Source organism: Galeopterus variegatus, unplaced genomic scaffold (assembly GCF_000696425.1).
Source record: "Galeopterus variegatus unplaced genomic scaffold, G_variegatus-3.0.2 Scaffold793, whole genome shotgun sequence".
Classification (NCBI taxonomy): Eukaryota; Metazoa; Chordata; class Mammalia; order Dermoptera; family Cynocephalidae; genus Galeopterus; species Galeopterus variegatus.
In genome coordinates, this window is record NW_007726904.1 from 195543 (window position 1) to 223186 (window position 27644).

A 27644-nucleotide genomic window follows, 5' to 3' on the forward strand; every position below is an offset into this window, starting at 1 on the left:
ACGGAAAAAAAAAAAAAAAAAAAAAAAAAAAAAAAACTCTATAGATGTATGTGTAATATATACATATATTTCTTTTTCTTGAGTATTCTTTGCTATATGTTTTATAGAACCTTGAAACCAGAAATGTCTTTTAAAACATTAGTGAATTAACATTTTGAAGTACTATGTTAATTACCTTGATCTGTATAGATGAATTATAACCCATACATCTTTTTCTGCATTTGTGACTTCATTCACATACTGATTTCCAGAAATTTCTCTTAATTCCCCAAATTTTTGTTTTTTCTTAAGAGCTTTCCATTCCTGTAACCGCTTTTCTCTAATAAAAAAATTAAATTAAATTACATAAGAAAACTATCGTATTCTTAAGGTAATTCTCATATACAATAACAATTTAGGGCAATGAATATAATGCCCATAAATATCAAACACTTTAAATGACAGGATAACAATTGATGATCTTATAATGCTAATTTCTTTTTATATGGGAATCTGTATTATCATGGGTATTGCAAAGTATAAGATGTTTGCTATTGACTTTTAAATTTATTCTTGTTTAAGATTGGGGTTTAATCATACCTATAAAGAATTTATTTAGACATTGGGCCAACAAACTCTCCTATACAGGTTAAATACTCCATAAGGGAAAATATGCATCATAATTATTACTAACATTTATTGAATGCTTATTGTGTTGCCAGGCACTATTTTAAGTACATTACATTAACTAATTTAATCCTTACAAAAACTTTATGAAGTCAGTACTATTATTATTCCCATTTATATGCTCATAACTATAATGCTAAGCTGACCTTCAGTCCAAAGGCTTTGTGAAATCTGTAATTACTTGTTATAAACATAAATTTATTACATGTAGAGAGTAGGAGAGTGATTACGAGCTTAAATTCTAAGGTCACACTAAACTGGGTTTAAATGCTGGTTCCAGTACTTACTAGTGGCACGAACTTGGGCAAGTGCCTTGGGTTGAATGTCCCCCCAGAACTTATTGTCCTCCACTGTGACTGTTAACAGGGTGGGAAATTCTATCATGATAATTGCAAGGTGGGGCCTTGAAGAGGTGATTAGATTCTGAGGACCATGCTTAGTGGTGGATTAAAAATGGTGATTCTGAGGGCTTTAAAAGGAGAGTGCAGGAGGAGCTCTCTGCTCCCTCTGCTCCACCATTTTCTGCAATGTGAGACCCCTGCATTGCTGTCACCACCACTAAGGCCTTCACCAAATGTGTTCCCTGGACTCTGGACTTCCCAGCCTCTGAAACTGTAAGCAATAAATTTAATTTTCTTATAAATTACCCAATTCCAGGTATTTTGTTATAAGCAACAGGATTAGAATACAGCAAATTATTTAATCTCTCTGCTGTGGTTTGAATGTCCCCCAAAGCTTATTTTGGAACTTAACTCCCAATATGGTGGTGGAAGTTGGGGCCTTTAAGAGGTGATTGGATCACGGTGATTGAACTGTGCCCTCGTGAGTGGACTGATCTATTCATGGAGTAATGGGTTGATGGTTTAATGGGTTGTCATGGATGTAATTACGAGAGCTTTATAAGGAGAGTGAGAAGTTTAGCTCTTGCTCATTCTATTCTCACCATGTGATACACCTGAATACCTGTAGAGAGTCACCACCAAGAACAGGGCCCTCGCCAGAAGTGTTCTCTGGACCTTGGACTTCCCAACCTCTAAAACTGTAAGAAATAAATTAAATTTTCTTTATAAATTACCCAGTTTCAGATACTCTGTTATAAGCAACCAAAACAGACTAATACACTCTCTAAACTTCAGTTTCTCCAACTGTACACAGGAATAATACCTACTTACACAGGACTGTTGGGATTAAATGACATAATACACATAATTTTCTTAGCATGGTGCCTGGCACACAGTGAGAATTCAATAAAGGTTACCTATTTATTCATCCATAGAGAACCTTAAAACTTTGTGTCTTAGTCCTTTTTATGCTGCTATAACAGAATATCACAGAGTGGATAATTTATAATGAACAGAAATTATTTGGCTCACAGTTCTGGAGGCCAGGAAGTCCAAGATCAAGGGGCCTCATCTGTTGAGGGCCTTCTTGCTGTGTCATAACATTGCAGAAGGCATCACATGGTAAGAGAGCACATGCTAGAGAGGTAAGGAGGCTGAACTCATCCTTTAAAAGGACTCCACTCCCACTATAGCAGCATTAATCCATTCATGAGAGCTGAGCCCTCATGGCCTCATCACCTCTCAGTGTTGAGAGGTCCCACCTCTTAATACTGTTGCATTGGGGATTAAGTTTCAAACACATGAACTTTAGGGGACACACTCAAACCATGGCACTTTGCTAAACAACTCTCAAAATGTACATACTTTGATGATTTAGCTGTTAAATGCTTGGATTCACAAAGCTAATACAAATAGTTTCTGACCTGTCTGCAAGTTTCTTAACATTTAATGATTCTATAGGTCTAATTCTGCTGGGGTTACTTACTCCCCTTCTTTCTCTGTGTATTAACTATATTTTATTATTTTCTATATTCTTGATGTTCTGGCATCTGGGGCCTTGCTGATCTTGTAAAGACTTCCCCTCCCAAGGCTAACTAATTCCAAGAAACAGCAAACACTCTCCATAGAGCACACTTTTCACACACAAACCATCAATCAACCACCTACTCTATCAGGCTGAGCCACTATTCTCCCACTATCCGCCTTATCTGAAGGCCAGGTACCAAATAACTAGGGATAGCTCCTACAGCCCAGATCCCACCATTATTCAAACTAGCCAATCCTCAGTCTGTTTACCGTACCTTGTCTTGCCTTTCCCACAGAAACCCAATAAAGGCATGTGCCCATGTTTCACTCTTGCTCCTTCTGATTCCTGACCAATTTGAGTGCTTCCCTAACTGTGGTCCTGCATGGTGTAGCATGCCTCCCTCTTTTTGGAACTGTGAGTAATAAACTATCCTTTCAATGGCAATTGTGTCCAATCATACCTGATTAAAAACAAAATTCTGGGTACATTTTAAAATGTTCTGGCTTTATTTCACACATTAGAAACATGTCAGGTGAAACCTCTCACTTTACTTAACCAATAATCTTAGCAAAGTGAAGCCTAGAAAAGAATGCCAAGGATAGTAATGCAGGGCTAGGGCTCTCTCACAGTGTTTAAAATGCAGCCCTTCAATTTTCCCTCTACTGGACCAGATATTCAAAACCTAAAGTTGCTCTTAAGATCTTTTGGGAGCCCTACTTTGTTTGCACTGAGTATTTAGTATCACTATAACTAACTTCCCTTAATTTGATCTCACTGGCTTAATATCTTTCAGAAATCTCAAAATGTTCTTTTTCTAATGATAGCACCATGCCCTACTTAATGGTGCAGCCATCAACTACTTCTCTTCCTCCTCCCCTTTTTTCCTCCTCAATTTTTTTACTGTTGCTGTTGTTGTTGATGTTTGTTATTCCAATGGCACTGGGCCGGGGGAGAAAGGTAAACACATGGGCTAGTTTTGTCATCAGGAAGTCAATGTTCACTGGCCTACATTTTTCACCTAACAATTTTCACTTAACAATCGTATTAGTTGGCATTCAATTGCATGAACAGAAAGCCCTCTAGTTATTTTAAGCAGAAAGGAGCTTAACCTGGGGAACTAAGTACTTTACAAAACCAGTGAACAAACAAGAGTAGGCTCTAGGTTGCATTACCAGGAATGACTTCCAGAATAACACTGCAAAACTGATCGTGCCAAGGCTTTCTCTGCTGCAATGCAAAAACTGGGGAATCTGGAACTACTGTTCCAGTCGTTGGCTCTAGTATCGAACTACTCTGAGACTAGAAAGCCACCATGACAACTGTTGTCTCTAGAAACCTATCTCCCTAACAACATTCTAAGGATTAGAAACTGCTGCCGAATAGTGGTTCCAAAACCATGATGCAAATTCTAGATTAATACCAGCTAAATGAATGCTTTGTGTGCTACCACTTCTTTCCCCCACTGAATTTAGTCTTGAATTCAAATCTGTGAATGTGTCCAACTGAAGAACCTAAATCACATTCATTCCATTGCTGCAATAAAGTCTGAGAAATGTAGTTTTAGCTTTTTACCTTCTGCAATACTGGAACATACACCAAGAGAAAGTGGAACATATATCAAGGGAGCAGATTTAGTATATCTGCCACAAAAGTATACTGCAGATATGTTTATGGCTATATATAGATTTTTCTTCATCGTTTTAGCTACAAGAGTGTCTGAGTTGAATCACTTGTTATTTTATAGCTAATCATATACATAATTGCATTTTGTGTCTTATTTTTTAAATATTACATTTTTCATTTCTTTATCTTGTCTTAAGGCACTGGCTAGAACCTGTTCAATAACAGAGATGGTAGTGAACAACTCATCTTTTTCTCATCATTAATAGTAACTGTTAATGTTTGTTAAAATATATAGTAAGTAAAAAAAAATGTTCCTTTACCCTAGCTTGCTAATAGTTTTAAAAATAATTTCTTGCTGTTTGTTTTTTCCTTTCAATGAAAAATTTGCTTTAAATGAGCACTATCAAGATGGCTACAGAATTTCCTCCTCTTAAAAACAAGTAAAATTTTGAAAGCCTTCAGGTCCAGGTAGAGAAATAAAAATAATGCCATAATTTGGTGGCAAGTAGATTTGTGATTGTGATGTGGAGTATGCAAGTTCAGGAACTTTTATATATGGTATCTCTCTTTAATCTCTATGGCAGAGAATGGTTGGGTGATCATAATTACAGCTTCCTCTTTTGGAGCTCACAGCAAGACTATATTTGCCAGCTTCCCTTGCAGTTAGATTAGGGTCATGGACTAGATTATAACTAATGGAAAATGAGTGGAAGTGATATATCCATTTCCATTACTCATCCCTAAAATGTCCCCTGTGATCTTTCACAGTCCCTTTGATCCACATGGCTGGAGGTAAAGGATTCTGAAATGATGGAGCCCCAAATGAAAAGAGCACAGGTCCAGAGTCATTGCCTAGAAGGTGGCTACTCAGAAGAACTTTAGGACATGTACCAAAAAGTTGTGCAACCATCATAACTATCTAATTCAAAAGCATGTCATTACACCAAAATAAACCTCATATTCATTTGCAGTTACTTCCTATTCCCCATCTCAGGCCTTGGTAACTAATAATCTGCTGTTTGTGTCTATGGCCTTTTGTGACTAGTTTCTTTCCCTTAACAAGTTTTCAAAGTTCCTTTGCATTGTAGAACATATTAGCACTTCATTTTGTTTTATGGCTGAATAATAACCCATTGCATAGATATACCACTTTTGGTTATCTATTCATCAGTTGATAGACATTAGGTTGTTTCCACTTTTTGGCTATTATGAATAATGTTGCTATGCACATTCCTATACATGTTTTGTGTTTTCAATTCTCTTGGGTGTATATCTAAGAGAATTATTGCTGGATTATATAGTAACTCTATGTTTAACTTTTCAAGGATCCAACAGACTGCTTTTCAAAGTGTCTGCACCATTTTACATTCCCACCACCCATGCACAAGGGTTCTAATTCCTTCACATCCTTGCCAATACTTTTGTCATTATCCATCCTTTTTATTATAACTACCCTAGTGGGTGTGAAGTGGTCTCTTATTATGGAATCTGTCCTAACTCTGGTAGATAATGTCAAAATTGAATTTTAGAACATTCAGTTGGTGAATGAACAGTTGAGAAACTGGTTGATGTGGGAGAAGAAAACACACATATTTCATGTCGAAAGTGATATAAGTAAAAATACATCAGAGAAACTAAAAAGTACAATAACTGAAATGAAAAAATACTCGAGAGAGTTTCAAAAGCACTTTTGAGCAAGCAGAAGAAAGAAACAACAAACTGGAAAGTAGGACAATTGCAATCATCAAGTCTGAGAAACAGAAAAAAAAAAAGAATAAAGTGAGCAGAGCCTAAGGGGCCTGTGGAAACTATCCAGCAGACCAACAGATACACTGTGGGAATGCCAAAAGGAAAAGAGAAAAGGAAAGGGGAAGAAAGAATATTTGAAGAAATAATGGCTGAAAAGTTTCCAAATTTGATGAAAGATATGAATCTACAAATCCAAGATGTTCAAGAAACTCCAAGTATGATAAACTCAAGGACACCCACATGGCAACACATCATAATCAAACTGTCAAATGGCAGAGACAAATAAAATCTTAAAAGCAGCAAAAGAGAAAACAGTCATTACATACAAGGGATCCATAATAATTCTATCAGGGCATTAACCCTTAGAAACTTTGGGGGCCAAAAGGCAGTGGGTTAATGAAGTACTGAAAGAAAACTGTCAATCAAGATTTCTTTATCTGGCAAAACTGTGCTTCAAGAATAAAAAAGAAATTAAGACATTCTTAGATAAAAAGAAAAGCAAAGGCAGTTTGTTACTACTAGACCTGCCCTACAAAATATGCAAAAGGAGTTCTATAGGCAGAAATGAAAGGGCACTAGATAGTAACCCAAAGCCATAAAAAAATAAAGAATATTCATAAACTACATAGGGGAATATAAAAGCCAGTAATATTATACTTTTGGTTTTTAATCCCTCCATTTTTCCTGTGTGATATGAAAGGCAAACACATAAAACAATAATTATAAATCTGTGTTAATGGACACACACTATATAACAATGTAGCCTGTGAAAGTAACAATATAAAGGGAGAAGCAAGGTGTTTGCATGCTATTTAACATAAGTTGGTATTATTCGAACTAGATCATTTCAAGATGATAATTTATATCCTTAAAGCAACCACTAAGTAAAAACGGAAAGATATACACAAAGGAGGAAATAAAGTGGTACACTATAAAAAAAAACAGCTAAATGCAAAAAAAAAAAAAAAAGCAGTAATGAAAGAAATGAGGAACAAAATGCATATAAGAAAACAAATGGCTAAATGGCAGAAGTCCTTCCTTAGCAGTAATTACTTTAAATGTAAATGGCTTTTAAATTGATCTGATTAATCTCCAATTAAAGACAGAGATTGGCAGAATGAATTTTAAAACATGTTACAGATCCCTTAGGCCTCTTTTATAAAAGTACTAATGACTAAAAGCTCTGCCATCATGACCTAATCACCCCCCAAAGGCTCCATCTCTAAATATTACCACCTTGGAGTTTAGATTTTAACATATAAATTTTGGGGGGACACAAATTCAGACTGCAGCACCAGCACTTAGAGGTTTTTATGGAGGTTTCATCATATAGGCATGTTTGGTTAAATCACTAGCTATTGGTGATTAAATCAATCTCCAGCCCTTCTCCCCTCCCCAGACAATGGGGAATGGAACTGAAAGTTCCAATCCTCTAATCATGTGGTTGGTTCCTCTGGCAAACAGCACAAATTCTGGAGCTATCTAGAAGCTCCTCTACTAAAAGTCATCTCATTAGCAAACCAAAGGCACTCTTATCACCCAGGGAACTCTGATGGTTTCAGAAGGTCTGTGTCAGGAACAGGGACAAAGACCAAAGATATATTTCTTATTATATCAGTTCCAGAATATCATTTTGGTACCTTTTGTAATTTTTATCTCTTTATTGCTATTCTCTTTTTGATCATACATTATATTCCTGTCTTTGTCCACATCTTCCTTTAGCTCCTTGAGCATTTGTAAAATAGTTGTTTTAAAGTCTTCATCTAGTAAGTTTATCTGGTCTTCCTCAGGTATATTTTCTGTCAATTTATTTTGTTCCTTGAGTTGGCCATACTTTCCTGCTTCTTGTTGTGCCTTGTGATATTTTTGATGTTGAAAACTAGACATTTGAATCTTATAATGTGGTAACTGGAAATCAGATTCTCCTCCTCCAGGGTTTGCTTTATTAATTGTTGTAGGGTATCTCTATGCTGAGAGTAAGCCTGAGATGTAAGCTTTCAGATCTTCTCAGGTCCTTTCTGAGCCTGCATCTTTCCCAGAGCATGCACAGTAGCTTTCTATATTTTCCCATTTGCACAGTTATTTTTGAATATCAAAAAAGAAAAAAAGGTGCAGCTCTTTTAATCCCTTGGAAGTTGCCTGAGCCAGTGGTGGCCAGCCTTTGTTCCTGTATCTCCATGTTCACAAGTGGCAATATGTAATGAGAACACAGAACCTTACTGTCCACCATGATTCCAGCAGGCAATAAGATCCTTACTGCCCACCATGGCTCCAGCAAGCTGTGTCAGAAACTCAGAAACTCAGACTACCATCTACACAGCTTTCTGCCATAGTGCTGGGGGTGAGAGATGGGTAGCTGCTACTTAACTGAGGGATAAAATCAACTAGTAGTGACTGTAATCCAGCCAAGCTTTCCCCCGGAAGGTGCAAGCATTCAATAAACTCCAGAGTTCTAAAACAGTCACTTCAGACAGTTTTGGCCAGAACAATTGTTGTCTAAGTGGAGAGATGGATTCCTGGAGCTTCCTTCTCTACTATCTTCCCTGATGTCACCTCATTAGTTATTTTGGGGGGCTTCTTTGATGATTTCTTATTATTAAATTATGCATTATTGAGGATATCAGAGTACAACATATCAGGGGTTACTTGATGTCAACATGTATTACTGGTGGTGTTAACCTTGATCACTTGCCTAAGATGGTGTCTGCCAGAACTCTCTGTTGTAAATTTACTATTCCCCCCTTTATAGTTACTAAGTATTTGGGGGAGGATTCTTTGAGATTATGCAAATATCTTGTATCTGTTTAAACTTTCAACCAATCACTTTAGCATCCACCAGTGGATCTTGCCCATGGGGGATTATCACTATGTTATTCTAATGGTGATTTTTCTATTTTCCTCATTTCATCTAGCTGACCCTCGTCCATATCCATAGGTTCTGCATCCACAGATTCAACCAACTAGAGATCAAAAATATTTTTAAAATACAATAAAATAACAATACAACAATAGAAATAATACAAATTAAAAAACAATACAGTATAACAGCTATTTACATATTATTAGGTATTGCAAGTAATCTAGAGATGATTTAAAGTATATGGGAGGATGTGTGTAGGTTAGGTGCAAATACTACACCATTTTACATAAGGGACTTGAGCATCCATGAATTTTGGTATCCATGGAAGGGTCCTGGAACCAATCCCTCACAGGTATCAAGGAATGACTCTATTAAAATTCTTCAGTAGCTAGAGCTGTTCTCTCTTCCAAATTTGTTCATGTACACAGTTATTTATATCACTATGGACTTGATATTTATTTTATTATTTGATTTATAATCCAGTATTATATGCATTTTGTTGTTCCAACTTGCCCATTGGGAGATCTTTCCATTTGACTCCTGGCCCCACCCCCCCTTTTTTAGTACTTCCTTACTTTCTGTTACAAGATGCTTCACATTCATATTGTACTTTCCCAACCCACACTGTGAAATCAAGCAGTTCTCCAAAGAGCACTGCTTCCTTTAATTGGAGAATGGTACCTATAAACCAAAATCTGAGTGCTAGATGTGCTCATTGCTACTGCAGTATTGCTGCTTCTAACCCCAATTCATTGATTTTTTAATGTTAAAAGAACCCTGCATTCCTGGAACCAATACCCATTGAGCAGGATGTATTATTCTTTTCTTAAATTGCTCAACTTAATTTGCTAATATTTTCTTTAAAATTTTTGTGAACACATTCATGAGGGATATTTGTCTGTAGAGTTCTATTTTTGCAATGTCTTTGCAATGTTTTACAATGTTTTTTTAGTATCAGAATAATGCTGGCTTTATGAAGTAAATTGGGAAATGTATGAACTTGTTCTAATTTCTAAAAGAACTTGCTTAAGACTGATAATTAATTCATTAAATAGTAGAAACACTTGATAGACATCATGCTAGAAGGAAAATCATGACCATCTTTTTATTGGCCTTTCACTGATATTTTATGCTCTACTCATATGTAACTTGATGAAATTCCACTGTACTTTACTGAATAATTTTCTATTTAAGCAAAGGTTAAAAAAAAAAAAAAAAAAAAAAAAAAAAAAAAAAAGACTGATAATTAATTCATTAAATAGTAGAAACACTTGATAGACATCATGCTAGAAGGAAAATCATGACCATCTTTTTATTGGCCTTTCACTGATATTTTATGCTCTACTCATATGTAACTTGATGAAATTCCACTGTACTTTACTGAATAATTTTCTATTTAAGCAAAGGTTAAAAAAAAAAAAAAAAAAAAACTAGAAAAAAAATGATGCAATTCCTTCTCATATAAAGGGAGTTTTACAATGTTACTTAAAAATTTGTTTTTTATTTTTAAAACCTATTCCATATGATAAAAAATTCTTAGTTTCATCCTTACAATACTTCTTCATTCAAAAATTCCCAGTAAGTGACCCAAATAAATCACTATACCTATATATTTCAATAGCTCGCATATCTTCTTCATCAAATTCATCTTCAGCTTCCTTCAACTGTGCAAGAGTCATCGTTTCATATGGTTTAACTAAAACAACATAAATTGTAGCTAATCAGATTGATTAAAAACTATTTTTACTTTACAATCAATATCTAGAAAAAACAATATCTAGATAAATGGAGATCAAGAATATCTTTAAACAGACCTGAAGCAGTCAGCCACAAAATACCTTTACATATTGTAGAAACTAAAACATTAAAGTGTTATTACTCTCTCAGTGTTCAAAGAACTGACAGGCTACATTTAAAAGTAGAAGTGAATATCAATTAGAACCCATAAATTTATATTTTAGCATGGGTAGAGTTTACATTAAATTATTTCTAAAGTCCTCTCTTCCGCTATGTTCATAAAACACATTATTACTATCTTAACTGTATTATTCCCCTCATCCAGCCCACCAAATGCACAACTATACCCATTGCTTCTTTCTGTAAACGTAAAACCATTTCTTCGATTTCATCTTTTGGCTCTTCTTTTGGAGGAAGAATGCCAAAATCTCTTAAAATTTCATTCCATTCTGTATCTTCATTTGGATCCTACACACACACACACACACAAAGAAAATCTATTAACACAAAGGTACATTTGGATATGTTTTTGTAAAATTGGCTGGTACCACTTCCAAGTAATCACCTTTGTTGAAAATCAATTGACCAAAAATGTTTGGGTTCATTTCTGGGCTCTCTATTCTGTTCCTTTGGTCAATGTGTCTATTTTTATGCCAGTACAATGTTGGATTTTTTGTGGGTTTTTTTGTTTTGTTTTGCTTTTTTCCAAGTCTACAGAACCCAGTGTTCCCAGGCAGCCTCCCACCCAAGTACCAGCCAGGTTTGACCCTGTTTAGCTTCCAATATTAGACAAGAGCAGGCGCATTCAGGATGGTAAGGCTGTAGACATGCTGTTTTAATTACTATACCTCTGTAATATAGTTTGAAGTTAGGTGGTGTGATGCATGCAGTTTTGTTCTTTTTGCTCAAGATTGCCTTAGCTATTTGAGGTTATTGTGGTGCCACATGAATTTTAGGATTTTTTTTTTCTTTTTCTGTGAAAATGACATTGGAATTTTCACAAGGATTGCGTTGAATTTATAGATTACTTTGAGTAGTATGGACATTTTAACAATCCATAAACATGGAAAATCTTTCTACTTATTTGTGTCTTCAATTTCTTTCATCAATGCTTTTTAGTTTTCAGGGTACAGATCTTTCACCTCCTTGGTTAAATCTATTCCTAAGCGTTTTTTTGTTTTTGTATTTGGTAGTTATTGTAAATAGAATTGTTTTCTTGGTTTCTTGATCTTTTTAGTTTTCAGGGTACAGATCTTTCACCTCCTTGGTTAAATCTATTCCTAAACGTTTTTTTGTTTTTGTATTTGGTAGTTATTGTAAATAGAATTGTTTTCTTGGTTTCTTGATGGATAGTTTATTTTTAGTGCATAGGAATGCTACTTTTTTTTTGTTGTTGTTGATTTTGTATCCTTCAACTTTACTGTATTCATTTATTAGTGCTACCATTTCTTGTGTATGACATCTTTAGAGTTTTCTATACATAAGATTATGTCATCTGCAAACAGAGAAAACTTAACTTCTTCCTTTCTGGTTTGGATGCCTTTTATTTCTTTCTCTTGCCTAATTGCTCTGGCAAGGACCTACAGTACGATATTGAATAGAAGTGATGAGAGTGGGCATCCCTGTCTTGTTCCTAATCTTAGAGGAAAAGCTTTCAGCTTTTCACTGTTGAGTATAATGTTGGCTGTGGGCTTGTCATATATGGCCTTTATTGTGTTGAGGTACATTCCTTCTGTATCAGTTGTTTCAAGTTTTCATCATGAAAGGATGTTGAATTTTGTCAAATGCTTTTTCTGGATCTAAAGAGATGATCTGATGGTTTTTGTCTATTGTTAATGTAGTGTATAACATTTATAGATTTCCCTATGTTGAACCATCCTTGCATCCCAGGGTTAATTGCACTTGATCATGGTGAATGATCCTTTTAATATGCTGCTAAATTTGTCTGCTAATATTTTGCTGAGGATTTTGCATCTGCATTCATCAGAGATATTGGCCTGTAATTCTCTTTTCTTGTAATGTTATTATCTGACTCTGGTATCAAAGGTAATGCTGGCCTCATAAACTGAAAATATTCCTCCCTCTTTAATTTTTTTGGAAAAGTTTGAGAAGGATTGGTATTAGTTCTTGAAATGTCTGGTAGAATTAACCTTTGAAACCATTAGGTCCTGGGCTTTTCTTTGATGGGAGACTTTTTATTTCTGACCTCCTTATTTGTTATTGGTCTATTCAGATTTTCTATTTCTTCTTGATTCAGTATTGGTAGGTTACATGTGTCTAGGAATTTATCCATTTCTTCTTGGTTATCAAATTTGTTGGCATATAATTGTATCTTAATCTCTTCTGATCCTTTATATTTCTTTGGTATTAATTGTAATATCCCCTCTTTTATTTCTGATTTTATTTCTGAGTCCCTCATTTATTCTTAGTGCAGCTATGAGGTTGTTAATTATGTTTATCTTTTCAAAAACCAACTTTGGTTTTGTTGATTTTTTTCCATTGTTTTGCCAGTCTCTATTTCATTTTATTTCTGCTCTGATCTTTGTTATTTCCTTTCTTCTGCTAACTTTGGGCTAGGATGTTCTTTTTCTAGGCCCATGATGTGTCACATAAAGTTGTTTATTTCTTTTGTTATAGGCATTTATTGTTATAAATATCCCTCTCAGAACTGCTTTGCTGCATCCCATAGGTTTTGGTATGTTGTGTTCCTATTTTCATTTGTCTCAAGATATTTTTTTATTTCCCTTTTAATTTCTTCTTTGACCCTTGGTTGTTCAGTAATATGTTGTTTAATTTTCACTTATTTGTGAATTTTCCAAGATTTCTCCTGTTACTGATTTCTAGAGAAACTCTGTACTCATTAAACAGTAACTCCTCATTCTCTCCCCACCCCCCAGCCCTTGGTAACCACTATTATTCTTTCTGCCTCTATGAATTTGACTGTTCTAGGTACCTCATGTAAGTGCAAACACAATACTTGTCCTTTTGAGACTGGCTTATTTTACTTAGCATAATGTTTTCAAGGTTCGACCATGTTGTAGCATGTATTAGAATTTCCTTCCTTTTTAAGGCTGAATAATATTCCAATGTATCTGTATGCCACATTCTGTTTATCTATTCACTCACCAATGGACATTTGGGTAGTTCCCACCTTTCGGTTATTGTGAATAATAGTGCTATAAACATGAATAGACAAATATCTGTTTGAGTCCCTGCTTTCAATTCTTTTTGGTATGTACCTAGAAGCAGAATTGCTGGATCATATGATAGACAATTCTGTTTAGTTTTTTGAGGAACTGCCATACAGTTTTTCACAACAGTTGTACCATTTTACATTCTCACCAGCAATGTATAGGGTTTCCAATTTCTCTACATCCTTATCAATGCTCTTGTTATTGTCCATCTTTTTATTGTAACCACTCTGGTGGATGTGAAGCTGCTTTGGAGCTTATAGGGGAAAAAAATGATTTTCTCTCTACCCTTCTGAGTTCTTAGCTGAGACAGACTTCTGTAATACACAGATTAACATGAGAAAAACAGTTTATTAACATGTAGACCTCTGGTATACATGGGAGATACCAGGGAAATGAGTATACCTCAAAGAGGTGGCTTAGAATTCAGGCTTAAATACCATCTTCAGCTGAAATAAAGAAAGAAGAGTATAGGGGAGGCAAGTTATGATAAGGTTACCAGGAAAAGCATGGTAAACAAGAATAAGGTTTATTATACAGATTTAAGTTGGTACCTTCTCTATTGATAAGATTCTCTTGTGAATTACTGTCATCCTTCTCTTCCTGGTACAGAGAGGAAGACACACAAATGGAGATTTCTTATATGGATGCACATTCCCCTTAGAAAAGGGTAACTTCTATTCTGTTTTCAGAGCTTTTCTGGTGTCTGTTTCTCCAAATAGTCCTATGTCAGAGAGGCATAGTTTGGGGTGGCATACTCTGGTTTCCTAAAGTCATATTTTCAGGTGGCCTATTCTCATCTCCTACAAGCTCTAGAAATACATTGTTTTTCCACTTTCCTTTTGATTTTGGTCAGATCATTTCTTACTATCATATCACCTCTTTAATGCTTTTAGGGGATCCCTTTGATGCTTTTAGGGGAAGCATCCCTAAAATTTACACTCTAGCCAGCATTTTTATTTGTATTCAGCAGAAGAGTTGGCCCAAATAACCTAGTCCACTGTTATAAATTCCAGCAATCAACTTTTTAAAGAGCCCTCCCTGCACATCCCCTATCTCTCTACCTTTTTTTCTCTCATAGCCAAATTTCTTAAAAGAACTGCCTGAAAAGAATTGGAATATATTGTGTAACCAGTTCCACCTCCTATTGTCTCTTCAACCCAATCCAAAGTTGGTTTCTGCCTCCAATACTCCTTCAGCAGAATTTTAGTTTTTTCTTGTTAAATAAACACTCTTTCTTGATATTCATGACACCACGTTCTTAAGCATTTATTCACATTTCTCTGACTCCTTTTCCTTTACTGATCTATTAGTTATTTGCAGTGGGACTAAACCTAATAGTAAATGTTCTATATCCTGCTATTTTCTTCACTTTTAGAAATTATTAATGAAAATTTATGTGACAAAAATAGGCACCATAACCTATTTGTTCAAACTATTATGGCATTTACCATGTCATAAATAGTTATAGCTGTCTCCTCCTTATTCCCTCATAGTAAGCTCTTTTAGAACAGGTCCAGATCCAAAACATAAATACTAAATAACTGGCTGTTGAATAAAAAGTGAATAAATGAACAAATAAAGGTTAATATGCTATTGCCTTCACTCTCAATTACATTTCAGCCTAATTCCTGAAGAGCAGATGCAAATCAGGACAAATTTGCAATGTTTTTACACATTGTATAAAATGTACGTGCTAGAAATCTATTGTTAAAACAAAATAACTATCCATTAAAAAGTGTAATTTACGTTCAAAATATCCCCCCCAAATTACACAGAATATACAAATACCAAAATTAAATATGTAAAACAAGAAAAGTTCCAGTGGCTTAAAGCTGTTTCTGTAAGTTGGAAAATCAAAAAAGAACAGTCTTGGGGTTATCAAGAAGGCTTTAGACAGAGGAGCCTTTTAAGGAAAAATTGGAAGTCCAACAGAGCCTTTGTGATAGGGTAGGTGAAACTCCAGGGACAGTTTGTCTTTCTCAGGATATACGCAACTACTAAGGTTTCCGTTCTGACTTTTTTTAAGGTAGTGGGGAAGTACAATTAAATCGAATTACACCTAGACTAACGTGGCTTGTCTATCTGCAGTAAGATTTCCAGGATTCCGCTGTGCAACGCAATACTAAACAACTGAACGTTTCCTCCAGCGATGAACAGAAGTCTTGAATGTTGAAAAAAAAACCAAAAAACCGGCTTTCTCCTCGGGTTAATTCGGATTTGTCTCAAAACCAGACACAGATGCACGCAAAGTTTAGCACTTACCAAGAACAAATGTTAGCACCCGACCCCTGTGGGCAGCCCTCCCCATTTGTGCCCTTCGGCCTGACCAGGCCCAGCTGATACCCCTCCGTGCGCGGCAGGGTCACCCAGGGGGCCGCGACCCTCACCTGCATGATGTTCTGCTGTGCCCCTCACGCCCTCGCTTCGTCCCGCCGCTGTTGAGGTACCAGGGCTGAGACCTTAAGCCTCCTCAAGGTGTGAAGAGGGCCCGCTTCAAGCCTAGCGGTTTCGAACGCCCTCGGGGAGGAGGAGGGGCTAACAAGGACTTTTTACGCATGTGCGCCCGCTGTAGCTTTGTTGCCAGGCAACGCAGAGGCGTAACTTAAGGGATGGCTGTGGGTACTGACGCACCAGGTTCTGCAGCATCTATCCCAAACAGTGCCTTTCCAGTTGGCTGTGTGGTGCTAGGGCTGGCAGTCCTTTCCTCCTTCCCTCCACCACCAGCAAATCAATCAGTTGTCCTGTCTTCATGGAGAAAAGACAAACCCCTGAGGTGGAGAACCCTCAGAGGAGGAGTTCTTAACCTGGAGCCCATAGCCTATGTTTGGATAGATTTTAGGGGATATCTAACCCCCAGCCCCAGTGTACACATAATTTTGTTGCATGTGTACATTTGTTTTGGAGTAAGGACCAGAGCTTTCATCAGATTCTCAAACGGAACTGTAGTTCCCTACCCCCATCTTAAAAACTTATTGCTTGAGGAGACAGGGGCTCTGGCTTCCGGTAGGAAATCTAGGCAGTTGGGTTCTTTCGTATTTTGAGTTAAGGAAAGGGGGTATACTGGGAGCTGCCAGAAACTTGGAGAAAACAGTGTTGTACGAGGGTACTTCAAAAAGTTCATGGAAAGACTAGTATTAATTACCTTTTAGTTCTATTTTTCCATGAATTTTTTTAAGTACCCTTGTACACATTATTATGCATATGATCCCAGATATACTCAACAGGATTTATAAAAGAAGGAAAAAATGTTTTTAATGACACAATTTTAAACTTGGGTTCAGCATTGGACCACTCCATCTGTAGTGACCAGTTAATCATAGAAATCCTATACTCCTAGTCCATACAGTCTGTTGTGTTCGTAAATTAGACATTAATTTGTTAAGTATAAATATATAAAAACATCACAATTTTTGTAACCATTTCTTGGTATTTCTTCCTCTCCCCTTCTTCCTCCTTCTCCTCCTCCTTTATCCTAGGAGCCCTAAAAAATGTAAGTGACCTATGTCTCTCTGGATTTCTGAGAGGTCTTGGAAACTGATGCTTAAATTAATATTCAACTCCCTTTTTTATTTTGACAACCCAAAATCCAGTTAGTTAATTTACTGTGCACAGAACCAGCTAATGCTGCCCCATGCATTTGTTGCTTTAGAGAAGGAGGCCCTTTCTGCTCTCCAGTCCCCATCTTGTCAAGGCAATTCATTTTTTAAAGAATAATGTAGTAATTTCTGCCCTCTTCTACTTCTTTTTTGCTTATGTTGACAAGAAATGAAAATTTGTAACTTTGTTAGTAAAAGGTATAAATTAAGCTATAATCATTGGTCAACATTAGGAAGACAAAGGTTTGTTATATACTTTGCACCGAAGAATACATAGAACTAGTCCTACCTACTCAAAGAGCTCTCCCTCTCTAATCAGCCAGTACCTCCTTGATGGAGGAGGTGGGAATCCAAGAGAGAGGTCAGAAGGGAAAAATCAAGGGGAACCTGAAGAAAGATAAACTCAGCCTTTATCTGAGGTTAATTGTGTCCAATGAACATTGATTTGATGTAAAAAGTTTTCCAAGTGTGTTCATGATTCTCTACTAGTAAGATTATTTTCTTCCTAGTAATAGACAAGACTGGTTGCCTTTCACATGATTCAGGATGAAACAACTTATTTTAAGATTAACTGAATACTAGAAAGCCCCCTGATATATTCATAGCAGTCAGGAATCCATTTTATAATATAAAAATCAAAACTTGCTTATTGGACTATTGGATTGGTCATGACCACATCCCCCAGCTAGAGTAGTTTCGATTGTTATTCATATTCTAAGATTGTTAACTGTTGGGCATTCTGGTATTTATAAGGGCTGATGATTTTGTCACTGACAAAATCCACACAGAATAAATTAAAATAGCTCATTAAAATTCAACTCCCTCTGAGTGCCTTTAATAAAAATATCAAAAAAGCATGTCTGCCAGTACTATCAAAAGCTACAGGGATTTAAGGAACATAATTATTGATAGCTTTTTTATACACCATTTATCATTACAACACTAAGAAAAAAATACTTTAAGATGCTTTTTGAAAATTTTCAACAAATTAAGCATTTAGTCTCACCCAACTTTTACTGAGAATGTTTACAATACAGAAATTTTCTACAGAATAAACTTAGCAAGGATTGTTTTTGAGAAGAAAAAATGTCAATAGATTTTGTATTCCGTAGCACTTGCTTTGGTGGAAAATCAGCTGGCATCCTGTAAAAAAAGGAAAATTGAATTAGATTCAAGTGTAAATGAGTATGTGAATGTGTGTATGTGATGTTTGCACATAGACATTTCTATAAACACTTTGTCATAGTATGATAACATTGGTACCTCAAATATTTCTCAGCTGTTCTTCAGTCTGTATATTTTTAACTATATATCATTTATATCTCTCTCTGATGGAACATTTATACTATACGTCTGTGTTTTCCAAAAGTTTACAGTGTTTAACCATATAAAAGTGGTTTCCTAAAGCTCATTACTACCAGTAAGATTCATGAATAAGATATTTAAAAAGTTGTACAGTCACTCTTCATATATCTATTTCCATAAATTTGCAATTAAATCATCCTATTTTATGTTTAATCACTTTCTAAATAAACATAAGTCATCAGGATGGAAGAAATAATCAGATGAGATTAGATAATCAGATGAGAAAACAAAGAAAAAAGTGATTATTGAATTGCTTTTCTATTGGCAAAATAAAATGAAATCCTGAGTAAATTAGTCTGTGTATACCCTAACCTTGGAAATAATCCAAATAAAGCAATTTTTCTCAACTTCAGAGAGAATTCTTTACTAACTTGATCAAATTATGGATTAATTCCATTTCACACTGTGAACACTCTAACATTTGGTTTGGTGTTACCATCACAGACATTTTTTTTTCATTTAGTATTAAACTATTTTGTTTACATTTTTTAAATACCTGTGTACATTTGTAATATTACAAAAGATAGACTCATTAACTCTCTATTTTTAGTTTCTTGAAAAAACAGAAAATTAAGAGTCTGTTTTCTCATATTCCTCACATGACCATATCAAGCATTTTTAAAACAGGAGTTAATGCCAAACACAGTTTGAAAATTCAAGTTTCTAATTAGGTCCTATGAGCATGTTAAATCTTTCCTTTGCTTTTCCAGTATCTGTATCTTTTCTTTCTTTCTTGTCTAATTCAACTGGCTAATGCACTAAGAATTACATCAGAGCTGTGGTTACTAGAATTGGAAAAGGGGGTCGTGGGGGTTAGTGAGAAACTGGTTAATGGACACAAAGAATCATTAAGTTTTGTAGTAATGAATATGTTAATTATCCTGATTTGATCATCACACATCGTACACAGGTATTGACATTCAACTCTGTACCCCACAAATATGTGTAATCAATTATGTCTCAATAAAAAAATATTTTTTTTAAAAGAACTACTGTAAATAAAAAAGCAAGAGAGTATCTTTTTTTTGGTGGCTGGACGGTACGGGGATCCAAACCCTGGTGTTAGAAGGCTGCACACTAACCAGCTGAGCCAACAGGACAGCTTGGGGAATAGCCTTATTTTGTTCCTAACATTAATGGAAATACTCCAAAGGGTTTCACTGTCAAGCCTGTTACCAAATTTGTTCAAGACCATTATATAGTAAGGTCAAGAAAGGACTCACCTTTCTGTAGGATCTTTTAAAAGATCAGAAATTGATGTGGAATTTTACCAAACGCATCTATTGAGATTATCATATAATTTTTCTTCTTATGGTGATATATTTTAACAGACTTCCTAATGTTGAACCATCCTGCAGTAGCCGGAACAAATCTCACTTAGTGGGGTCGTACTGATGAAAAGTATTTAATAATATTTCCTTTAAATTTTTGCATTGATAATTATAAATAGGATTGACTTACAATTTCCATTTTTATACTATTTTTGTAAGGTTTGGGTATTAATATTATGCTGGCTTCATAAAGATATTTGGAGATTTTTCTTATTTCTCTGAGCTGAAAAAATTCAAAATCTATCGGCTTAGTACTTTTTGAGGGGATAGTTTCTAGATAACATTTTCATTTTTTTCCCATAGCTATTAGTCTGTTTAGATTTTTTTTTTTTCTTCTCAGGTCAATTTTGGTAGCACCTATTTTACTACACAGTCATCCATTTTATCCATGTTTCTAAACTGGTATGCACAGAAATGAGCAAATTACTCTTTTTTGATCTTCATTTCTTCCACAGCTGTTTTAATTTCTGTCTTTTCATTTATATTTTTGTATATTTATCGTTTCACCCTTTTTTCCTCATTAGGCTTGGCCAATCAGGCTAGTTTAGCTGATTTTCTGCAAAAATAATCAGATTTTTGCTTTGTTGACCAATTTACTATTTTTAATTTATTTATTTATTCTTTTATTCTTATAATTTTCCTCCTTCTGCTTTCCTGAAGTTCACCTTGTTGAGTTTTTGGGTTTTTTTTTTTTTTTTTACTTATTGAGTTAAATCCTTAATTCATTAATTCTTCTTGCTTGGTTTAGGTCTTGAATTTTCCACTGAAAATTGCTTTGACAGAGTCCCCTGAATTTTAATATGTAGTGTTTTTATTATATTTTCTCTAGTTATTGTATAATTTTGGTGTTGATATCTTCTTTACTTAGAAAGGTACATTTGGGTTTCTGTTTCTTTGAGAAAATATAAAGTATTGTAACGTTCTTTTAACATCAATTTTAACATTCTTAAGCTAAATATATGAGGGTACTTCAAAAAGTTCATTAAAAAAAAACAGAATTAAAAGATAATATGAATCTTTCCATGAACTTTTTGATGTACCCTCATATTTAAGGGCTCAGATAAATGAAACAAATGAAATATTTGCAAAAATATATTCAGCATAGAATCTGGATTTAGGGTTACAAAAAGACAGAATATACTTTTATTTCTGTGGAATAAATTTATCAATCAGCATTTCGATTTGCTTTCAAAGTTTATAGTCCAATAAGATATTAGGATTAACATAATAAACATCTACTGGCCCCACATGTTAATCCTAACAACTAGTGGCTATTAAGTTTCTATGCATGCCCGGCACTCTGAGAGTACCAAATTACAAGTCATGCTGTCACATCTTTCCACATTTTCTTAATTCTCTAGAAACTGATAAATTACAAGCTTTTATATATAATCTTTGAATATGAGTTATTTGGAAGCCAGAAGTACATTCAGTCTATAAATCTTGGCCCATTATGGTAGACACTAACTGCCACAATAAGAATTCAATCCTCGACATATACTATTTGTACAATAAATGATAAGATCAATGTCTACAAAATCAATTTTTTTTTTTTTCGTGTCGGGCAACGGACCGCAACCCTCAGTGTCGCGCCCGTACCGGACCGGGACCGGCAATGGGATCGCAACCCTCGGTGCTGCGCCCGCCCCTCGCTCAGCCAGTGAGCGGGAACCGGTCTGTATGTGGGATCTGAACCCTCGGCGGGAGCGCCACCGCGCTCCCAAGCGGCGCACTGTAGCAGTGCGCCACCGGGCCGGCCCATACAAAATCAATTTTGATGATTACTATTGTGGCATCATCTGAGAAATACTATGAGCATTGTCTGAGGAATTCTATGGGCAAAGCAAATCAGGCCCTAAAATACTGGTATTTTCCATCATATAAAGCCCTTATAGCCCCTATAACTGTAGTATTTATATAGAATATTAGTGTACATATGCAATCAAATAAGAGAAATGTTAATGAGCATAGTTGAAAACAACAGAAATGTTCAAACTGGGTTGAACTGTGAAACACATACCATTTTTTAAAAATTTATTTATTTATAATAAACTGTGAAACACATACCATTTTAATGAAACTGGCTGACCTTTTTCCATTGCGTGGCTGAAAAATAATAATTTAGAAATAAATCACTGTAACTAAGGATGGAAGCTAATATTCATAGAAAGCAGCCTAATGATCCAGAGGAGTATTCCTTTAATGTGCATCAGAATCACCTGAAAGGCTTTTTTACAACAGACTGCTGGGCCCCATAGCCGGAGTCTCTGATTTAGTAAGTCTGAGGGCTCTAAAACTTGTATTTCTAACAAATTCTGAGGTGCTACTGATGCTGCTAAGGACCACAATTAATTAAATATTATTTGATTTTGCTCATTTTCTTGATGGAACCAAAATTTTAAAACAAGCATTCTCTATGAATATAAGCCCCAAAGCACAAGCAACAAAAGAAAAAAAAACAAAAACAAAAACAAATGGGACTATGTCAAATTAAAAAGCTTTTGCACAGCAAAGGAAACAATTGACAGAGTGAAACAACAACTTATGGGGTGGGGGAAAATTTTGCAAACTATACATCAGACAAGGGATTAATATCCAGAATACACAAGGAACTCAAGCGATTACACAGTAAAGAAACAAATAACCCAATTAAAAAATGGGCAAAGGAGCTGAATAGACATTTTTCAAAGGAAGACATACAAATGGCTAACAGGTACATGAAAAAATGATCAACATCACTAATCATCAGGGAAATACAAATTAAAACCACATTGAGATATCACCTCACCCCAGATAGAATGGCTATAATCAAAAAGATGGAGAATAACAAATGCTGGCAAGGATGTGGAGAAAAGGGAACCCTTCTACACTGTTGGTGGGACTATAAATTAGTACAACCACTATGGAAAACATCATGGAGGTTTCTCAAACAACTGCAGATAGAACTACCATACAGTCCAGCAATCCCACTTCTGGGTATATACCCAAAGGAATGGAAATCATGTCAAAGGGATACCAGCACTCCCATGTTCATCACAGCTCTATTTATAATAGCCAATATATGGAACCAACATAAATGTCCATGGACGGATGACTGAATAAGGAAAATGTGGTATATATACACCATGGAATACTACTCTGCCATAAAAAAGAATTAAATTCTGCCATTCACAACAACATGGATGATCTTGGAGAAACTTATGTCAAGTGAAATAAGCAAAACACAGAGGTAAAAATATCCCATGTGCTCACTCATAACTGGGAGCTAAGAGAGAAAGAAGGAAGGAAAGAAAGACCACAGTGGTGTGTTAGACTTGCAGAAGGAAAGAATATACCTAGGGATACAAAGTGGGGTGGTGGAGAGGGGGAAGAAGGTCAGGGATTAATTGGGTGGGGGACGTGGGTATAATTGCAATTTGTGGTAATGGGCATGCTGCCAGTATTGATCTGGCCATTACATCTTGGGCATGAATGGTGACGGTCAGCTTTGGGCCCCATGAATATTCACAACCAATAAAAAATAAATAAATAAATAAAATGTGTTCTCAATTTTAATTTGATATGAACCTAAATTAATGTACTGAAGTCACAGTTGTTTAGTATTTCTTCTTCCTGCTACTAGTCTAATTTCTTCATTCAATCCATTTTCTAATTTGCTGTTAGAATTATTTTCCAAAATGCAAATCTTACCATATGACCCCCCTTTAGCCTTTAAAGTAAAGTTGAAATTTCTTAGCTAAATATTTCATCAACCAATTCCTGTTGATTCTTCTGGATTCTCCATGAAGTCGTCTCTGTACCTCCTTCATTCCCCAGCTTGAGTTAAGTGCTTTTCTTTAAGAAACCAAAACCCCTGGACTGAAGGTGCATTTAACACAGTACTTTGTATTTGTTTATTTGTCTATTTCCTCTATTAGGCTGTAAACTCCTAGAGCATAGGGATGGAATCCTATCTGTCTTTATAGTCAAAACCCTTGGTACATTGCCCAGCATACAGTAGAAATTCAATAAATAATTGTTGAATGAATTACTTAAAATTTTCTGCTAATGTAGTAAGGAAGCAAATATTTTAGGAAGTAGCTGCTTAGAAAGAAACTCACATTTCATAGACAATTTGTGCATAAAAAATGAGAAATGCAATCACAAAGTTATAGCCTTTATTGTAGTTGATTCTTTTAATTTTAAGAACTTGTGAAAGTAGTCATAACTCTTCCAATCTACTAAATCAAAAATTTAGTAAATGGTTCCTCGGAACCTAATGAATAATGTATCTTTAAGACTCTTATTCTTATACATGAAATGTAATGGAATTAAACTGTCAAGTCAGTGAATGTCTTCTGGAGTATTTATAAACATGAGTAATGAATCAAAGATGCTGTAGTATTGAAGCAATAAGGTGGGGGATAGAAGATAATCTCAGGGGCCGGACCGGTGGCGCACTGGATTGTGCGCCGCTTGGGAAGCGCGGCAGCGCTCCCGCCCGAGGGTTCGGATCCCACATACAGACCGGCTCCCGCTCACTGGCTGAGCGAGGTGCGGGAGCAACACCGAGGTTTGCAATCCCGTTGCCGGTCCCTGGTCCGGTACGGGGGCAACACTGAGGGTTGCGATCCGTTGCCGGACACGGAAAAAAAAGACAAAAAAAAAAAAAAAAGAAGATAATCTCAGACTGTAACACCTGGTGTCAAATATCTATAAATAAATTTCAAAAACTTATCAAAACTTGTAAGTTAATTATGTGAGGAGTGAAAGTACGTTCCAATTTTGATACTGATTTAAAACAAAAATACAGTACACACATACCCTGAATAAAAAGAAGCTTCGACCTTGACTTGCAAAAGGACTTTGAAATTTTTCCTGAAAGAAAATGAGAGCATCTCAAATCAAAGAAGTGCAAATTCTTCTTCAGAGTATAGGGGAGCTCAAAGTTATTTTCAACTATTATAATTGAACAAAGACAGAATCAAGGATTTGAGTATATAATTTATATCAATAGGAAATCTTTATATTTATACCTGAAAAATTTCAACAACTAGCAGTATCATCTGAACATTGTATTTAAAAATAATTTCTTTATCAATATGACAGATTCTCTTTTCAACAATTTTGTCAATTGTACATGTACTTATCAATAAGTGGAAAGAGAAATGACAGATACTTTTTTTTTTTTTTTTTTTTGTGGGTCAGGAATTTATTTTATTTTATTTATTTTATTTTAAAATTTTTATTATTATTATTTTTTTTAATTTTTTTTATTTTTTTTTTTAATTTTGTCAATATACACTGTATATGATTATTATGGCCCGAAGCAAACGGAAAGGACATTCTTGGGGGGGAGGGGAGAGAGGGAGGAGGGAGGGAGGTGTCGGTGACGGGACAGATACTTCATAATTAACTATATTTAAAATCTCTTTTCAGCATTTTGTAAGAATGAAATAATTTCTTTAAAATATATACTGTATGTATTAACACATGAACAGGGAAAAATATAATGTAAAATTGTGTTAAACTTAAAAAATATTACATAATATTTCCATAGGAATATGGACTGAAATTGAGGAACAACTTTGGTAAACCATGTTTATTCAGTGATACTGTAGAAGAGATTTTCCTAATGTAATCATATGTACAAAGTGGTAATAAAAAAAAAATACCAAATAGGAACATACCAATTATTCGTAATGAGTATATTTTGTAGTGTTTCTTTTTTTAAACATTTCATTTTAAACTTCATGGAAAAATACTTAACATTTTATGGTTTCCATAAAATTGGCTTGTAGCTTCCTTTTTTTAATTAACAATTACATATCATAAAAGTATTGCTAGCTTGGTAACACCATGAAATTTCTCAGTTGAGACCCTTTTCAGTTATTCCATAATATAAGTACAATCATATTCTTAAGAAATGGCTCTAATATCTATTTAAATTCTGAAATCCTTGATTTACAACAAATATATCTTAAATTCTCAATATTTGCACTTTATTCTCATCTTTACTATAACCTCTCCAAATTACTTAAGAATGAAAAATTAGTATTTAGAAATTTACATATAGAAACAGTATGTTGATATGCCTATATAAGAAAAGTTCTCAAGTATATTAAAGAGAAAAAAGAAAAAGGTAGGATAAAATGTAAATTAAAATGTACCAAATATTTAAAACTTTCAAATGCAAAATTCAAACATGCAGGTGGTTTTACAGTCTTGTCATTGGAGATAAAGCAGTATATGAAAGAATTTGGGAGCTAGAGCTAAAAAATGATGTGGGGATGAACGTGGAAGATATCTAGCAAACAAAATTCAAAAAAAGTATAAGAATGCACTAAGATTAGAAACTTTTCTTCTTCAAGAATTCAAAATACTTCACTATCAAAAATACATTTTAAAATTAAGTGACGTAAGCCCAGCAAATCTAACACTACTGCAGTTGTTTTTCTATTCATCTCTTACATTCTTTTCTTTCATAGTTTCCTAGGAAACTTGATTTGCTGCAAAATATTTTTAGGATTTATCATTTGTCTAACAGGATGTACTAATAAGTCAGAGTTCACATTTTCACCTAGCTGTCTGGGAATATAGATGGTCTCACTCAAGGTAGAGAATTCAGACAAAGTATTAAACTGGCCATAATACTGAGTCTTTAGCTCTGGTTGTGTAAATATTGACACTGAAATAATGTAGTCAAACTAATAATTAGTGTATTTTAAGAAACCGTGTCTTCAGGTTGAAATTGTATGCTATTCATCAGTCAAGCAATTTAGGAATTAAAAGTTAATTCGAAAATAGCATATATTACTTCTTAAAAGTTTGATGACAACGGATTTTTTTTTTCATTCTGGAAATTCCAAAATTTTAAGAGGCTACTATATTTGCTCTTAAATTTTCCTTCAAAGTTGGCAGCAGATACTGTCTTCTTCAATGGAAATTTAGTTTAAGAATGTGAGGAACTTAGAGAGGAAATAGTGACTATAAAAATAAATTTTGAGGAATTTATTTACCTCAACTTTATGCATTTTTGAAAGCATTTGAAGACTTTGGGTAGCACTTTTTTAAAATAATAAAATAAATATGGCATTGAAATTAAAAACTGAGTTCAACTTTTAATAATAAAATATATAATTTAACAATAACATAATAAAAGTATCCAAGATTAAACCTTAAAGGGAACAGCATAGTGAAAAAAATATTTGCCTAGACTAGAAGTCAGATGGTCAATGTAATCTCTCTTACTAGTATGCTCTTGGGAAACTCCAACTATTTTGACTTGCTTTTCCTTTTGTAAACCGGGATAACAATACTGGAATAAGTACTAATAGAGTTCCCAAATGAATGAAATAAGATGATATAAGACTGAAAATTATACTGTGTTACAACAAGGTAAGGCATGACTTAAAAATAATACTTGGAAACTTTCAGCATCAAACGAGTTAGGATTCTTCTTCAATGACAATAAAACCTCCACGATTTCTAGTCAAGAATGTGTTAACTCAGTTATATTCATCTTACACCTAAATACCGTATTTAGGTTATATTTCTGTTAACTATGGAAAAAACAAAATATCTGCATTTAGTTTCTGATGTACTTACTTCACGAGACTTATACTTACCAACATTTTAATCCTTGCACAAAAAGCTTGCCACACGGGCCGGCCCA

The 27644-nt window shown here is 34.8% G+C and overlaps 2 protein-coding genes across 2 annotated transcripts in view; both read right to left on the reverse strand.

The window, feature by feature from the left end:
- PDCL2 (phosducin-like 2) overlaps positions 1-16225 on the reverse strand; it is a 30185-nt gene extending 13960 nt beyond the window's left edge. Inside the window, exons 1-4 of the mRNA XM_008572493.1 lie at positions 16086-16225; positions 10852-10972; positions 10373-10463; positions 176-319 (exon numbers count right to left, since the gene is read on the reverse strand). Coding sequence (XP_008570715.1) covers positions 176-319; positions 10373-10463; positions 10852-10972; positions 16086-16091 — 362 coding nt within the window. The 5' untranslated portion in view covers positions 16092-16225. The remainder of the gene's footprint in view (positions 1-175; positions 320-10372; positions 10464-10851; positions 10973-16085) is intronic.
- Positions 16226-18101: 1876 nt separating this feature from the next.
- Positions 18102-27644, reverse strand: part of NMU (neuromedin U) — a 28049-nt gene continuing 18506 nt past the window's right edge. Inside the window, exons 9-11 of the mRNA XM_008572497.1 lie at positions 24794-24847; positions 22058-22096; positions 18102-18437 (exon numbers count right to left, since the gene is read on the reverse strand). Of these exons, the coding sequence (XP_008570719.1) occupies positions 18426-18437; positions 22058-22096; positions 24794-24847 (105 nt within the window). The 3' untranslated portion in view covers positions 18102-18425. The remainder of the gene's footprint in view (positions 18438-22057; positions 22097-24793; positions 24848-27644) is intronic.